General features: G+C 39.0%; 1 protein-coding gene across 1 annotated transcript in view; it reads left to right on the top strand.

The window, feature by feature from the left end:
* The window catches only part of LOC126160067 (UNC93-like protein), a 97083-nt gene that overhangs the window by 51336 nt on the left and 27482 nt on the right, over positions 1-18265 (top strand). The window contains exon 4 of the mRNA XM_049916885.1: positions 6891-7047. Within this exon, the coding sequence (XP_049772842.1) occupies positions 6891-7047 (157 nt within the window). The remainder of the gene's footprint in view (positions 1-6890; positions 7048-18265) is intronic.

Here is an 18265-nt window from a genome sequence, read left to right as displayed (position 1 = left end):
ATCTTTAATCTTCCTTTCAATACAATTACGGATCCCTGAAAAACAATTAAAATCAGTAAAATATATCCTCCTAGAAAGTGTAAAAGAAAAATATTGTGTTATATTAAAAATTCAAACAGCATTCCACAGACATCTTCGAAGAACTTGGATTTTACCACTCACTTCATTTACTTCCTAGTTGTATTAGCAGGACACACACCTTGAGACAAATAAAACGTTAATGGCATAAAATAACGATAATCTTAAAGGAAAGTCGTACGTTTAAAACACAAATTATGATACATATTTGAAACATCGGGTCACTGAGTAATAGAAAAACCATATCATGTAACTACAAAGACTTTTAAGTGTAGTTAAACGCAAGATGAGACATGTTAAAAGGTGGACAATGTCTCTTAGAAATGAAAACGAATAGTGATTTAAAAGTCCTTTAATTGTCTTTGGCGCTGTATTTACACAAATATTTGACGGTGAAATTGTTTACAGAAGAAAGTGCTCTTTTTTAAATATATGTTTAGTGGTGATAATTACTTTTATCACTGCCAAAATTTTCTGCATAGTTTTTTTCAGTTTTGATTTCTGCGTGTGTGTGTTTTATGCATGAGTAGTAGTCTTCCAGCTTTGTGCTATGGTTGGTAATTATTTATGCGGAAACTTGTCCATTTATTCAGGATATCCCATCGTTCCCTTCGTGGATGCCGTAATGGCCCAACTACTGCACTTCCTCAATTTCTTCGTAATTACAGGGTTACGGTCAGAAATAGGCAGATGGCTTGCAGATGTTACTCTTGGAGCTACGTTTCTGTAAGATGACCTGCATTCCTTTAGTGCAAAAGTGGCGTTAATATGGATATTGTAGAGCGTATGATGCCTAGATATTTTATAGCTGGCATTCATGTACCAACTCAATCTGATTTCGAAGTTACGATAATGTGTGTATTTCTTCAAGAGATAAGCCATTTCATCTGACAAAATTTCTTAATCAATTTTTTCTACAATAAAGCTGAAAATTGTGGCATTTGCGTAATACCGACATTGTTGGCGTGCCGAAGCAAGAAGGTGGATACAAAACTGGATATGTAAGTTCTCTTATCCCAAAGTTGTAGCTACTCTGATTATAAGATAAGCATTAATTTAAATTTAATCAGTCTTCATAAGCATTTTTGTACCTCCTTCTTTCGTGTCACATTCGTAAGATTCTTCTTTCATATAGGGCACACGATACATATTGTACGTGTTTGAAAGAATGACGAAGAGGAATGACTGAGACTGTGAGAATAAATTTCACTTTATTGATCAATTTTTAAGCTTCGTTTTACACATTTCGTAAATATTTTAAGACTGAAATTAATTTTCTTCCTACTTACCAAGAACTTCGCTACGAAAATCTTAATGTTCTTTGTGAATATTTCTGGAAGTTCTTTCCGTGCATCGTCCAATACCTTCCGAAATCAAAGAGCGCCCTCCGTAATTTGATTTTCTAAAAAAAATGGTTCAAATGGCTCAAAGCACTATGGGACTTAACATCTGAGGTCATCAGCCCCGTAGACTTAGAACTACTTAAACCCAACTAACCTAAGGACATCACACACATAGATGCCCGAGGCAGGATTCGAACCTGCGACCGTAGCAGCAGCGCGGTACCGGACTGAAGCGCCTAGAACCACGCGGCCACAGCGGCCGGCTTGATTTTCTAACGTAGGACATAATTCATTGATTCTTCATTGAATAGTAGCCAGATTATGGTTCGTATTATTGTCCATTACTTTCATATACTCCAACGAATGACTAAAATCGAAATTTGCCGTTTCCTTCCAAACTATCGGAGTAGTTGCTTTTATTTTTGAGTTTATTACTGGTTCCCAGTGTCTTGGTTGTCAAACAATATATTTATGTTATTTATATAAAGTTCAGAATCCGTATTTGACTCTACATGAACTGCTGATACATATGTGAGGATGGCCAATGATCCCTCCAGTACAGATGCACCACCAGCTCAAACTCTTGAGGGAATTGGCGAAATGCCGTGAGTAATGAGGATAATAGGTAAGGGACACTACTTCAGTAGCGTGTGGGTAGGTTGAGAATTTGGGTGTGACAGAAGTCATGCAAGGGTAGTCTGTGTCCACATGGTGAAGCGGTCAGCGCATCTGACTAGTAGGCAGGAGACCAGGATTCGAATCCTGGTCTGGCACAAATTTTCAACTTTCCCCATTGATATATATCAGTGCCCACTGGCATTTCATGTCCTTAACTCCTTTGTGTCTTGATGAACTAATGAACTGCTCTGCATATTCACAGCTTAGATACTATTGTTGATATCACTCGGATCACTCGTTAATACTATTTCGAAACGTGTATTCTAGAACAATTATATTGTTTCCGTACAAACTTCATAGGTCGCGGATAATTATTACACTCCCATTCAACACCGTTTGCATGGAAACGAGGAAATGATGGCCCATTATACTGAAATGCTGCATACTCGCCAAATACATCACCAAATGACTTTGTAAATGACCAGACAGAACGAACCAACAAATTGTTTTTAAGGAAGTTTCGTAATTTACGTTAATAAAGCAAACGTCAATTACAGTCCTGAAAACACGTAACACTAATAGCAAATGAAAGGTCATACATTTCGTTCTCTCATCTAATATTAAATCATCCAATCTATGCAATGTTATTCATTTGTTCTGTCTTTATTCATTCTAAATGACAGTCCAATACATCAGTTTATGACTGTGAGTAAAATACGCAGTCTTCATTCCTTAATATAAAATGTGTGTTGTTGTTTTTGTAATATTCAGAACAATTTAGTTAACCATTCATTACTATGCTTGGTAAATTACCATGCGAGTCAATTGTCAAAGTATTTAAAAAAAAACCACATACGGAGTAGAAGAAACGGTTACAGCAGAACTTGAGCTTCGTACTAGGAATGACACAGGAGAAAAGACATTGAGTTCTGCAACAAATTTCACCTACCAATAATGAATATGTTCAAGAATCAGAAGAGGAGGAGGTATACTTGGAAAATGTTGGGAGATACGGGAAGATTCCAGTTAGATTACATCGTAGTCACGCAGAGATTCCGAAGTAAAATATTGGATTTTAAGGCGTATCCAGGAACAGAGATAGTCTCAGATCACAATTTAGTACTGATGAAGAGTCGAGTGGCGTTTAAGAGTCTAGTCAGGAAGAATCAACAACAAAGAAGTAGGATACGGTAATAATAAGGAATGAAGATATACGCTTGATGTTGTCTAAGAATAGATACTACGATAGTGAATAGCTCAGTAGGCAATTCAGTAGAAGAGTAATTGACGTCTCTAAAAAGAGCAATCTCAGAACTTCTAAAGAAAATCATAGGTACAAAGAATTTAATTGCTTGGAAACCATGTGTAACTGAAGAAATATTTCAGTAGATCTATGAAAGAATAAATTATAAAAATGTTCAGGGAAATTCAGGAATACAAAAATACAAATGACTTAGAAATGAAATAAATAGGAAATGCAGGGAAGCTAAGGCGAAATATCTGTACGAAAAATGTAAGCATATCGAAAAGGAATGGTTGTCCTCAGGACGGACTCAGCATATAGAAAATTCGAAACAACCTTCGGAGAAATTTTAAGCGAGAGTGTTGACACTAAGGGTGCAACAGGAATACCACTGTTAAATGCAGAGGAGAGAGCGGATAGGTGGCAAGAGTACACTGAAGGTCTCTACGAGGGAGAAGATTTATTTAGATGACATGATAGAAGAACAAACAGGTGTTGACAGGAAAGATATGCGGGAATCCAATTTTAGAATCAGAATTTAGAAGAGCTTTGGAAGACTTAAGATCAAATAAGGCGGAAGGGATAGTTAACATTCCATCAGAACTTTCACCCCTACGTCGAAGAAGGAATGACAGAATTTAAAAAAAAAGGTTCAAGGGTGGGATTAAAATTGTGGGAATTGGCAGCAAAACGACTATTCACAAAATGGTTCAAAAAATGTGTGTTAAATCTTATGGGACATAACTGCTAAGGTCATCAGTCCCTAAGCTTACACACCACTTGACCTAAATTATCGTAAGGACAAACACATACACACCCATGCCCGAGGGAGGACTCGAACTTCCGCCGGGACCAGCCGCACAGTCCATGACTGCAGCGCCCTAGACCGCTCGGGTAATCCCACGCGGCTATTCACATTGGTGTGTAGAATGTGTAAGACTGGCAACATACCATCAGACTTACGGAAAAACATTATCCACACAATTCCGAAGACTGCAAGAGCCGTTAAGTGCGAGGATTATTTCACGATCAGCTAAATCTATGCATCCAAATTGCTGACGAGAGTAATGTACAGAAAATTGGAAAAAAAATTGGCGATCTGTTAGATAATGATCAGTTTGAATTTAGGAAAGGGAAAGGCACCAGAGGAAGCAGGTATGATGTTGCAGCTGATAATGGATGCGAGACTAAAGAAAAATCAAGACTGGATCTTAGAATTTGTCGACCTGGAAAAAGCGTTCGATAGTGTAAAATGGTACAAGATGTTCGACATGCTGAGAAAAATAGAGGTAAACTGTAGAGGAAGATGGGTAATATACAATATGTATAAGAATGAAGAGCTAACAATAAGATTGGAAGACCAAGAACGAAACAACGGATGGGTAAATCTTTCGCCCCTTCATCGAAAAAGGAATGACAGAAATTAAAAAAAAAAAGGTTTAAGGGAGGGATTAAAATTCAGGATGAAAGGATGTCACTGGTAAGATTCACTGAGGACATTGCTATCCTCGGTGAAACTGAAGAAGAATTACAAGATGTGTTGAATGGAATGAACTGTTTAATGAGTACAGAATATGAGTTGACAGTAAATTGAAGAAAGATGAAAGTAATAAGCAGTAGGAGAAATGACAACAGCAAGAAACTTAACATCAAAATTGGTAATATCTAAGTAGGCGATGTCAAGGAATTCTGCTACTTAGGCTGCAAAATAACCCTTCACGAACGGAGCAAGGAGAACATAAAGAAGCAGACTATTACTGGCAAAAACAGCATTTCTATCCAAGAGAAGTCTGCTCCTATCAAACAAAGGCCTTAATTTGAGGAAGAAGTTTCAGAGACTTTACGTCTGGAGCACAGCATTCTATGGTATTGAAACATGGAAGGTGGAAAAACCGGAAAAGAAGAAAATCGAAGTATTTGAGATTTGGTGCTTCAAGATACTGTTGAAAATTAGGTGGACTGATGCGGCAAGAAATGAGGAGGTTGTCCACAGAAGCGATGGAGAAAGGAATACATGGAAAACACTGACAAAAAGAAGGGACAGGATGGTAGGACATCTAGAGAGTTAAAACTGTAGAGGAAAACAGAGACTGGAATACATCCAGTAAATAATTGAGGATTTCAAGATGCAGTTTGCAAGCACTAGTCTCAGACATTATGAGCCAAATATCCGTATACACTCCCCTCTAGCCTAAATTCATAGACTGATTTGGTTGGGAAGGGTTTCGCATAGCCACTGTATCCTCTCCTGAGGTAAACTGGCTGGTCCTTCATACCCTGTATACTGGCACTGTGGCAGAACTGACGTCAGACTTGGTGCCCCACATCTTGTATTGGAGACAGACGTAGAGAGTTTGCTGGCCACCGGAGTACGTCAACATTCCGCAGACTATTCATAGAGGCTTCTGTGTGGAGGAGCATTGTCATGTTGAAGCATTTCTTCACAATAGTGTTATGTGAGGGGTAACACTTGAAGACACAGGATCTCCGTCACATACCGTTGTACCGCCAGAGTTCCCTCAGTCGCTACCAACCATAACCTGAAGTCATTCCCTATGGCTCCCTTACCATGGCGACAGGAGTTAACACCATTGTGTCTCTCCAAAACACTGGAACAATGGTACATCTCCCCAGGTCTTTGGAACACTCACTGGTGATGATCATGGATAGTGAAAACCCGTGATTCGTCGCTTAACACAATGCGAGATCATTCCGTCGACAGTCCATGCTTCCCATTCATCGCACCATACCAAACACAACCGTCTGTGTTGTGGTTTTAGTGGCAACCTGCAGATAGGATGATAACTGTCTAGTCCACCTGCAGCAAATTTCCAACCAAAAATTCGGGACGGCACGGAATGTTGCAGCGGCTCCATTATTTGTTCTCTGAAAACAGGGGCAGATGTGAAGAGGTTACGATGTGATTGGTGTACAACATGGCGATCCTCTCCTGTGGTGATCAGACAACGGGTATTTGTGCCCTCACGTTCCCAAACAGTCCAACATGAGGCAGCTGTCATATCTGAATGACCCACAAATTTGTATTTTCTAGCCAAATGGTGACTCACAGTAAGACCCCTTTCGAACTCTGCCAGATGCTGTACACATTCTCTCTCTCCATGACCTTCACAGTGATCAGTCAACGTCCAAAACTCTTCATGCTCCTACCAGACCCAATAACAACAGTAAACACGAGAAACCAATGCACTCCAGTGGCTGTTCTACTGGCCATACAAAATTGCAAGTCTAATCATTTACATACCCACTGACGATGAGTCTGTGTATGAATTTATACTGATATCCAACTACGCCTTCTCGATGCTTCCCTTTTTTGCCAATCAGTATTCGTATTATGCCAACTGAAGAAAGATGAAAGTCTGTAGCACATATTGGAATAAACAAAATATATATAAAGTGGGAGAGTGGTGGATTTCTTAAAGTAAAGCCACGGCCAAGAAGCTCAGCACCCAGAAAAGTAGATAAGTTAACTGAATCACTGCTACTTTCACAACATCAGCTATTTAAACCAACAGTTGGAGCAATGTGTTACCTGTATGTCTGTCCAGCAGTGGTAGCCTTGGTTGAAGCCGAGTGGTGGGTGTCCACAGTGACCAAGAGGACGAGGAGTACGGCGACATGAGAGCTACACTGCGGCTGGTGAGCGCTGCTGCCAACCTGCACCGCGATCCTGTGCAGCTGCTGCTGGTACCGATCACCATCTTCACTGGGCTCACGCAGGCCTTCTTCAACGCGGACTTCACAGAGGTTAGTGCTCCACACGGAAGAGGATGCGTTACCAATGCCACTTAAATGCAAGGCACCTTCCTCGACATGGACTTGCCAGAGGTTAGTTCGCCACACACAAGAGGCTGCATTACCGAGGCTACTTACGTGCAAGGCACCTTTGTCAACAGAGACTTCCCAGAGGTTAGTCCCCCACAAAGAAGAGGCCACGTAAGTGCAAGGCACTTTCTTCAGAGTGGAGTTCACAGAGTTTAGTTCCCCACACAGAAGAAGCTATGTTACTGAAGTCACTGAAGTGCAAGGCACCTTCCTCAATATAGACTTCACAGAGTGTAGTCCTACACAGAGAAAAGACTACGTTACCAAAGACACTGAATTGAAAGGCACGTGTCTGTGCGCCAAATGAGATTAATTTTGCTCATTATGCTGTGCTATGGAGCTCTCAGACACATTTACACTGTGCTGGACGGGAATATTGTATTTTGCGAGAAATGATCTCATCATCTGTCCACACCACATTAGCCTTCAACTTTTAATTATGACGTGAAATAAATGTAGTTACGAAATTAATTGTTGACCTGTCTGCAGGTATATCTTTGCAGTCCTGCATGAGACTACAACTGAACTTTAAGCATAACCCTGTGGGTGACCTGCACAATGAAAAGTCCACTCGCCATAAGATGATGTGAAATATTAAGACAAAGTCACACAACGTGTATTACTGTACATCTGAACTTGAGCGGGTATGGGCCAGTTGAGCATGAAATATGGCTATCATAGCTCAAACAGATATAACGAAGAAGGATTTCATCAAACTGTCGAATGAAACTGCACGTCACAATGAAGTCCTGTTTGTTGCTAAAACTCGTGGACTTGACTCCAAACTTTGAACAGATAATGGAAGGAATTACTAAGTGCACAATAGTTAAAATGGATTTTTGATCATATACGATAATACCTCGAAACAGCGGGTTGCAATTGGAAAGGAAATTCTAATGTCATTCAATTTTCCAGGTCCACATAAACTGCCATTGATTGCTGAATTAGTTAACAGGCCAAGGGAAAGACCCGAAAATTAAATGTGAGCATCAGAACTCTTCCCTGAGCAGATTTTGAGTTCACTAGCTGAGTATGTGATTAACTGATTTAGAAAAGCAGAAACAACTAACTTCGTGTCCATATCGACACAAGCGGGCAAATTTGGCACATGATTACCATCGTTCTAAAACTCAGGTACAGGGAATGACTGCAGTGATAGCTTAAAGTTACAAGTTTGGCCCCGGATCTGTGATCAGCTCTGAGACAGAGCCTCAAAACACCATCAGCCAAAATGTTTCCTCCTGGAAGCACGGACGCAGACAAAATGTTGCCTCTCCGGAGCTCTAAGACGAAGTGTTTGTATCCTCTCCTTCTAAAAATTTTGTTGATACTGCCAGCGCCGAAATCTCAGCACCCAATCACACTGGTGCTTTCTAGTCCGTCCAATGAAAATTCATAAAAATCCTAGCAATCACTCTCCTCTCAGAGAATCTGCTGTGATTAGCCATAAATACACATTTTACTCTTAGAGCGAGGGCAGAGACAGCAGTTCTCTCCCAATACGAGTTTGCCACTCGTGCGTTGAAGAGTCAATCCTGGCCTTCCTTACAGAACTTACGCATCAATTACTGCTCATCTCTTTTGAGTCCGGCGGATTTCTCTCACTCTGTGTGTCTCACGCTTTCCCATCCACTTGCAGATCCCTACTTTTTAGTAAGTGTTGGTTTCACTGCGGATCACAGTACCAGTTTACAGCTCGCCGAGTGTGGTCTACTCCAACCTGTTGTCGCTGACACCAGGGCGCCGTGGCCATCCCAAAGAATGGCCATCGTCCAGTGTATTCGTGCCAGCGGCTTTGCCTTTTAGCGAGAGAACACTTTTACAACCCGTTTGCGATTCTACTCCTGTGGACCTCTTGTCCTCATAGTCAGCCAGCGAACTCAGCCCATAGATAAATGAGACGTATCTTTTATCACCATATAGAAATGAAATGAAGAAGTACGAATTACATTCACAGTCACTGGTGCGGCCCTCACGTTCTCAAAGTTAGAAAGTGGACTCAGCTCACAGAAAAATTACACATACCATGTAGTTGTTATTGTGGCCTTCAGTCCAGAGATTGGTTTGTTGCAGCTCTCCATGCTAATCTATCCTGTGCAAGCTTCTTCATCTCCCAGTACCTACTGCAACCTACATCCCTCTGAATCTGTTTAGTGTATTCATCTCTTGGTCTCCCTCTACGATTTTTACTCTCCACGCTGCCCTCCAATACTAAATTGTTGATCCCTTGATGCCTCAGAATATGTCCTACCAAGCGATCCCTTCTTCTAGTCAAGTTGTGCCACTAATTTCTCTTCTCTCCAATTCTATTCAATACCTCCCCATTAGTTATGTGATCTACCCATCTAATCTTCAGCACTCTTCTGTAGCACCACATTTCGAAAGCTTCTATTCTCTTCTTCTCTAAACTATTTATCGTCCACGTTTCACTTCCATACATGGTTACACTCCATACAAATACTTTCAGAAATAACTTCCTGACACTTAAATCTTCACTCGATGTTAACAAATTTCTCTTCTTCAGAAACGTTTTTCTTGCCATTGCCAGTCTACATTTTATATCCTCTCTACTTCGACCATCGTCAGTTGTTTTGGTCCCCAAATAGCAAAACTCATTTACTACTTTAAGCGTCTCATTTCCTAATCTAATTCTCTCAGCATAACCCGATTTAATTCGACTACATTCCATTATCCTCGTTTTGCTATTATTGATGTTCATCTTATATCCTCCTTTCAAGACACTGTCCATTCCGTTCAGCTGCTCTTCCAGGTCCTTTGCTGTCTCTGACAGAATTACAATGTCATCGGCGAACCTCAAAGTTTTTATTTCCTCTCCGTGGATTTTAATACCTACGCCGAATTTTTCTTTTAGTTACTTTACTGCTTGCTCAATATACAGATTGAATAACATCGGGTATAGGCTACAACGCTGTCTCACTCCCCTCCCAACCACTGCTTCTTTTTCATGCCCCTCGACACTTATAACTGCCATCTGGTTTCTGTACAAATTGTAAATAGCCTTTCGCTCCCTGTATTTTTCCCCGTGCCACCTCCAGAATTTGAAAGAGAGTATTCCAGTCGACATTGTCAAAAGCTTTCTTTAATTCTACAAATTTTAGAAACGTAGGTTTGCCTTTCCTTAATCTATTTTCTAAGATAAGTCGTAGGGTCAGTATTGCCTCACGTGATCCAACATTTCTACGGAAGCCAAACTGATCTACCCCGAGGTCGGCTTCTGCCAGTTTTTCCATTCGTCTGCAAAGAATTTGTGTTAGTATTTTGCAGCCGTGGCTTATTAAACTGATAGTTCGGTAATTTTCGCATCTGTCAACACCCACTTTCTTTGGGATACCATACAGAAACGAAATGAAGAATTACTAATTATATTCACTATCACTGGTGTTTGCTTCAGTTAGTTGCTTGTACTTTGAATCAATTCGATAGTCTAATTTGAACAGCGCGTTATTAATGAGGTTACGGAGGAAGCTATTCACCTTGAAAGAGACGAAGAGTTGGACTGCGCTCGCACTGTACATTCAAAAGAAAGTTTCAGGGCACATATAGGGAAATTTAAGCTCCCAGCACATGTAAAATCCATTATTGAATGTGTCTGTCGGAGAATATTAACCGCACTACAAGCAGTTTCTGCAACGACAGTTTATCATTACAGCATATCTAGAAGAGTGGCGTCACGAAATTAGACACCTCAAGGTCACACCCGCTGCCTGTAGTCCGCAGGTGCTAACTGCTGTTGTTCGCCTTCCTCATTGCTGTGTTGTCACATATACAATGTGAACGGCGCAGTAGATTTGCACCAGCTGATTGTTCAGCGTTTCCGTGCGATATCGTGTGTCCACGTGTGGTTTCAGTCTTCAGAAGAACGGTGCACTGGCGTGCGCTCGGTAGTGAGCGAAGTGCAGGAGAAAGGGCCTACGTGTAGTGATACTCCGTTCTGTGTGTGTAAAGGGCGAAAAGACATTCGAAAACAATCTAAAATTGTCGTTTCGAATGTACTGAAGTTTCTTATGGCCTACAGTGAAGAAGCCAGGGATAATATAAATTTTATACAAATTCATAAACTGACAGCAAAACAGTATGATTTTTCCGAGTCGACTGCAGCAGTAACAGCGGCAGAATGACCGGATGAACATGAGTTTCGATTCTGCATGAAAGGCGTATAAACGAGAATGGAAATCTACAGAATTTTACGATTCGAACAAAGAGTTTGTGTGTACACCAGTAATAGGTTATTGCGACATAGGAGACTATCCAACGGCTAAAAATGATGCAGGACACTCTTTGTGAAAAAATTAATTATCCTGGCTCAGAGACCTCCGTTCTTCACATTTTACGCTCACTTACTTTTTGATTCGGTAAGTGTAATGATGATTGAAAATTTTAAATATTATTTGATCGGATTCGACGGAGATATTGGCCTGAAAGTACCTACACTTATTTTTATATAGCGTATATCCTCGATTTGTGTGATGCATGCCATCACAGTCAGTAGGAACTGTAAACAAAAAATTTTCTGGAGGTAGGGAAAATTTTCTGTCGTATTAAGACATGCTAAATGTTCAAATGTGTGTGAATTCCTAAGGGACCAAACTGCTGAGGTCTTCGGTCCCTAGACTTAAACACTACTTAAACTAACTTATGCTAAGAACAACACACACACACACACGCGCCCGAGGAAGGATTCGAACCTCCAACGGAAAGAGCCGCACAATCCGTTGCATGGCGCCTCAAACCACGCGGCCACTACGCACGGCTAACACATGCTAAACTTTTAGAATGTTCATATATAATTTTCAACCGAAAATGTCGGTGAATTTGTTTTTCCCAAGGATTGAGATAAAATTTCACATCCTTCAAAATTTTCTGTACAGTTGGTTTTCTTTTTTTTTTTTTTTTTCTCCTTAGCAACTGACAAGAATGTTTTCGGTATGTGCTCCATCACGATACAGACTAAAAATAGAGATGTCTAATAACTTTTCGGAATTTTTACTAACATTCGAAATTATCGCTAATTCGCAACGCTATGAGACGGTCAGGTGACCTTGAGGTGCTTAGTTTCATGACGACTACAATAGCAAATGATCTTGTTGCATGCGGGATAATCTAATTATCAAGGAATTTCTCTGTCAATTTGCTTTTTGAACTTTGCTGTCATCTGTTCAGAGCTAGAGTTATAAGAATCAAGCATAACACATATGTTTCCTGAATACGAAATCTGACACCCTTTGACAAAGGGTCTGCCTTTTTGATCTGTGCTTAAGGAGAGGCTAGAGGTGGCCTCCACAATAATGGCTATTTTCTCACGAGGCTCCACTTTCCACTTACCAGAAAGAGAAATTCTTGTAAATAAATTATAAGAACTGCAACCAGTCACTTTTTTAAAAATAATAATGCTTTATTCCATGAACCGGTTTTCGAACCTTTTCAGGTTCATCTTCAGATGGTTTCGGGAGGATCCGGGAAGTTACATCATTACTGGCATTAGCATAATGCTGGGTGCTGGTTCTATGGCAGAAAGATGGGTCACACTTTAATGTATCGCCATGACTATAGCTTATCTGTCGATATGGATGTAAATTTAGTTTTTACTTACTGCGACAGTATAGGCGGCTTTTTTCGGTTAGTGTCCATCTGTCTGCCTCCATTTTGATGTCCAGAACACTTTCACACAAACTATATTAATTTACACTTTGACAGTGACACTTTTCCAGCATCCAGCATGCACTTTACAACTGTTGCTTGTAACAAAGATCTTGACAGAAAGATATGGCATAGGCCTATTTTGTACAGAGATGTAATTTTTGTTCTTTACATTTATTAAAGATGATATAAGGGCAAGTATTTTAAACAGAATGGCGATAACATTAGAGCACAAGATAAAATAACTAAATAAATTACTACAAGAACAAATTTCAGGTGATCTGATATCTTATTTCTACTTGCATATTACAGGCAGTTTATAGGGCATTAACATGAATCCCAAGGAATCAATAATGTAGAGTTATTGTATCTGCAATGAGATGCAGCTGTCTATATGACTAGTACCTTATATTTCAATTAATAACAAATCTTCAGATGAAATGTTGGCTTATTTCTGTTGTTACGTAAACATGATCTGGGGTATTATCAAGAGCAGATTCTGTTTATTTTAGCTAAAGGAATATGTATAAGAGTTACAGTGATTGTAACGGACTAAAGCTGTTTGTATGGCTGTACATTTAATATTTAAAACATCATGAACAAAAATTCTTGAACTGTTGACTTATTTTTATTCTAACGTTAGAGTGATCTGCGATATTGGTAAAGGTAGCTTTTGTTTGTTCCAGCTAGAATTAATATGTATAAAGTACTGATTTATGTTAGCAATGGAGGGCTTTAACAAGATAAAATAAATTACTACAAGAACAAACTTCAGGTAATCTGATATCTTATTTCTACTTGTATATTACAGCCAGTTTGGAATCAATAATACAGAGGTATTGTATATGCAGTGAGATGCAGCTGTTTGTATGACTAGGGCCTGTGTATTAAATTAATAACAAATCTTCAGATGAACTGTTGACTTATTTCTGTTGTTGTGTTAACATGATCTGGGGTATTATCAAGAGCATATTCTGTTAATTTTAGCTAAAGGTATATGTATAAGAGTTATAGTGACTGCAATAGACTAAAGCTGTTTGTATGGCTGTACATTTAATATTTAAAAAAATCATGAACAAAAATTCTATAACTGTTGACTTATTTTCATTCTTACATTAGAGTGATCTGGGATGTTGGTAAAGGCAGCTTCTGTTTGTTCCAGCTAGAATTAATATGTATAAGGTACTGATTTATGTTAGCAATGGCAGGCTTTCACATTTAGAGATATGGTACAGGTTTTATTCTGTGGTAGTATATTACATTGACACCGGTGTGGTTAGGATGTAAGGAGAGGGAGGGGGTGGGTCATTGGAAGGGGGGTTGGGGAGCCGGTGTAGGGTTCGTTGGGTGATTACTTGTTTTGAACTAGTAGATCTTCAAAGTTCTGAAGGAAAAAATTGTTTCTCAGTTCAGTTTGATCATTGAGTAGGTAGTCCGGTGCTGTATTTGTGTAGATAAATATTTCAATTTCTTCAAGAAGGTCAAGTATTGTGCCTTTGTTGGCAAAATGTAGTATTCGGAGATTCTGTTTATGTTGTTTGCAGAATTATTGTGTTGGGCAAGATGTGAGGCAAAGCTGGACTTGTTCAGGTTGTTAAGACGGAGTGCATCTATGTGTTCTTTAAATCTTGTTGTGAAGCTTCTACCAGTTTGTCCAATGTAGAAGAAATAGATGATCTAGCCAAAGAACTTAATAAAATACACAATAAAATCCAATTCACAGTAGAACATGAAACACCAGAAGGCATTAACTATCTTGATCTAACAATCTCAAATAAAAATCAGAAGCATAAATTTCAAATTTTCAGAAAGCCAACAACCACCAATGTTACTATACGCAAATCCTCTTGCCATCCAGACCAACATAAAAAAGCATTCTTCTGAACAATGGTTAAGTGTATGCTTAAAATCCCAATGGACGCAAGTGAAAGACAAAAAGAAACAGAAATTATTAAAATTGCCTCCACCAATGGGCACAACCCTGCAATAATAGATAAACTAATCCATACAGCAAAACTAAATCAACCAACTGCTGAACAACCACCCACAAACAAGAAAACCACATTTGTTAGCCTGCCTTTCCTAGGAAAGATTTCTCACCAAATTGCCAACCTCTTCAAGACATACAACATAAAAATAAGTTTCTTCACCAACAACAAAATACAAAATAAAATCATACACAGCACCAAAACCACTATACAACAGTATCAAAAGTCAGGTGTGTACAAGCTCACTTGCAGCTCATGTCCAAGCTTCCACATTGGACAAACTGGTAGAAGCTTCACAACAAGATTTAAAGAACACATAGATGCACTCCATCTTAATAACCTGAACAAGTCCAGCTTTGCCTCACATCTTGCCCAACACAATAATTCTGCAAACAACATAGAACAGAATCTCTGAATACTACATTTTGCCAACAAAGGCACAATACTTGACCTTCTTGAAGCAATTGAAATATTTATCTACACAAATACAGCACCGGACTACCTACTCAATGATCAAACTGCACTGAGAAACAATTTTTTCCTTCAGAACTTTGAAGATCTACTAGTTCAAAACAAGTAATCACCCAACGAACCCTACACCAGCTCCCCAACCCCCCCTCCCAATGACCCACCCCCTCCCTCTCCTTACATCCTAACCACACTGGTGTCAATGTAATATACTACCACAGAATAAAACCTGTACCATATCTCTAAATGTGAAAGCCTGCCATTGCTAACATAAATCAGTACTTTATACATATTAATTCTAACTGGAACAAACAAAAGCTACCTTTACCAATATCGCAGATCACTCTAATGTTAGAATAAAAATAAGCCAACAGTTCAAGAATTTTTGTTCATGATGTTTTAAATATTAAATGTACAGCCATACAAACAGCTTTAGTCCGTTACAATCACTGTAACTCTTATACATATTTCTTTAGCTAAAATAAACAGAATCTGCTCTTGATAATACCCCAGATCATGTTTACGTAACAACAGAAATAAGCCAACATTTCATCTGAAGATTTGTTATTAATTGAAATATAAGGTACTAGTCATATAGACAGCTGCATCTCATTGCAGATACAATAACTCTATATTATTGATTCCTTGGGATTCATGTTAATGCCCTATAAACTGCCTGTAATATGCAAGTAGAAATAAGATATCAGATCACCTGAAATTTGTTCTTGTAGTAATTTATTTAGTTATTTTATCTTGTGCTCTAATGTTATCGCCATTCTGTTTAAAATACTTGCCCTTATATCATCTTTAATAAATGTAAAGAACAAAAATTACATCTCTGTACAAAATAGGCCTATGCCATATCTTTCTGTCAAGATCTTTGTTACAAGCAACAGTTGTAAAGTGCATGCTGGATGCTGAAAAAGTGTCACTGTCAAAGTGTAAATTAATATAGTTTGTGTGAAAGTGTTCTGGACATCAAAATGGAGGCAGACAGATGGACACTAACCGAAAAAAGCCGCCTATACTGTCGCAGTAAGTAAAAACTAAATTTACATCCATATCGACAGATAAGCTATAGTCATGGCAATACATTAAAGTGTGACCCATCTTTCTGCCATAGAACCAGCACCCAGCATTATGCTAATGCCAGTAATGATGTAACTTCCCGGATCCTCCCGAAACCATCTGAAGATGAACCTGAAAAGGTTCGAAAACCGGTTCATGGAATAAAGCATTATTATTCCAAAAAAAAGTGACTGGTTGCAGTTCTTATAACTTATTTATATTCAATATACAGTCACGGTTCTAAAATATCCGTAATGGATAAGCATAAAGAGAAATTCTTTCTGGTCGACGAACATTGGAACACGATTATCTGGCAAAGAACGGCTTCTTGAATGTCAGTCGCTTTCATACCATCCAGGCTACCTATCTTGCCGTGGGATATGTTGTCGTCTGCTCCACAACTACGAGAATCTCATAATCGAATGTTGATTTGGGTAGTACCAATGACGAATGCAGGAAACTGAATACTGTATATGGGAGTAGCTGTACATTGCTATTGGATGACGGCAGAGCAATCTTATTAGGTGATTCTCACAGGACAATTGGAGGAATTCTTTGTTTTCGAACTTTGTGGGACTGGTTGTCGTATCAGCTTACACATATTGCTTGCCTGGGAGTCTCTAGTATCATTATATTATTTGCCAATGCAGCACTGCGCTGCAGTGTGATCAGGGACACATCCAAGCAAAACAGCCACTTTGTGCCATTTCTTTACTTCGTGTCTACCTACTTTACTGCACAGATTCGATAGAATCTACTGGCACATCTCACCACTTGCATGGGATGAAACGTCAGGTGTAGGGGTCACATGACAGTATGGTGTCAGTTACATCACATCTCAAACGCTCCAAATCAACCTGTGTGCTACTTCCAAGGAGTGGCTTACATTTTGCTTCGTCAGGGTGATGTTGATCAGGAGCAGGGTTGATGGTACTTTGGTACATGCCGTTTATAAGAATCCAACTCAGACTGAATTGTATTTTTAGGGTGATAGATGTCACCATCCAGCTAAGAATGAAGGGGTTCTTTGCACCTTGATTCATAGGTCCCACGTCGCCTCAAATCCTGAAAGTTTGTTAACTGAGTTAGTCGGCCTGGAAGTCACCCTTCCTCAGAATAGTTACAGCAGTAGTAGTAGTAGTAGCTTTATTCATCCGTAGATCTCTTTTTATAAGGATATAGGACATGTCAAAGTATTTACAAATTTATATCAATTTAAAATAAGCTAATTCGTATACACATATATTTACAGACCTCTAGTTAGAGATTTACTCCCGGTATACAATACTTTTTTTACGTCACTGCACACACTATACACACATTATTTCATAATACTTCACTCACTAGACACACACACACACACACACACACACACACACACACACACACACACACTGGTGATCTCTGAGCCATTTTATGTACCGCAACTTCCATTTGCTATCCTGGAAAGCTGAGTCAGCATCTCTCCATAATGAGTGAGATGTAGAGCTCAGAAAGCGGAAGAGGTGTTAGTATTGTGCTATGCATAGCTTGGTGGTAAGCATTTCTAGAAAGGAAAAAAAGAAGGGAAAAAACGTAAAGTGAAGTGTTATGTGGAATGTTGGATATTTTATAATCATTATTATTATTATTTATTTGTATGACATTTTTTATCAAACCACTACTCTGTTTAGCTAAGTAATCCTTCAATGTATAAAATGTATTGCATAACAGGTACTTTTTAGCTGCCTTTTTAAATAAGTGTATTTTTGCAGTTTCTTTAATCTCTTTTGGTAATTTATTGTACAGTTTTAGTCCTTGGTAGAAAATGCTGTTTTGAGTTATATGTTTATTTTTTCTTGGTAAATGTAATTTGAGTCTATCTCTTGTTGCATGATCATGGACAGAGCTGTTTGTACAGTAATTACCAATGTTATTTTTGATTTGTACAACTGACTGGTAAATGTATTCACATGGAG

This window comes from Schistocerca cancellata, chromosome 1, assembly GCF_023864275.1.
Source record: "Schistocerca cancellata isolate TAMUIC-IGC-003103 chromosome 1, iqSchCanc2.1, whole genome shotgun sequence".
Lineage (NCBI taxonomy): Eukaryota > Metazoa > Arthropoda > Insecta > Orthoptera > Acrididae > Schistocerca > Schistocerca cancellata.
Note: the sequence above shows the minus strand (reverse complement) of the source record. Positions and strands in the feature narration are given on the sequence as shown.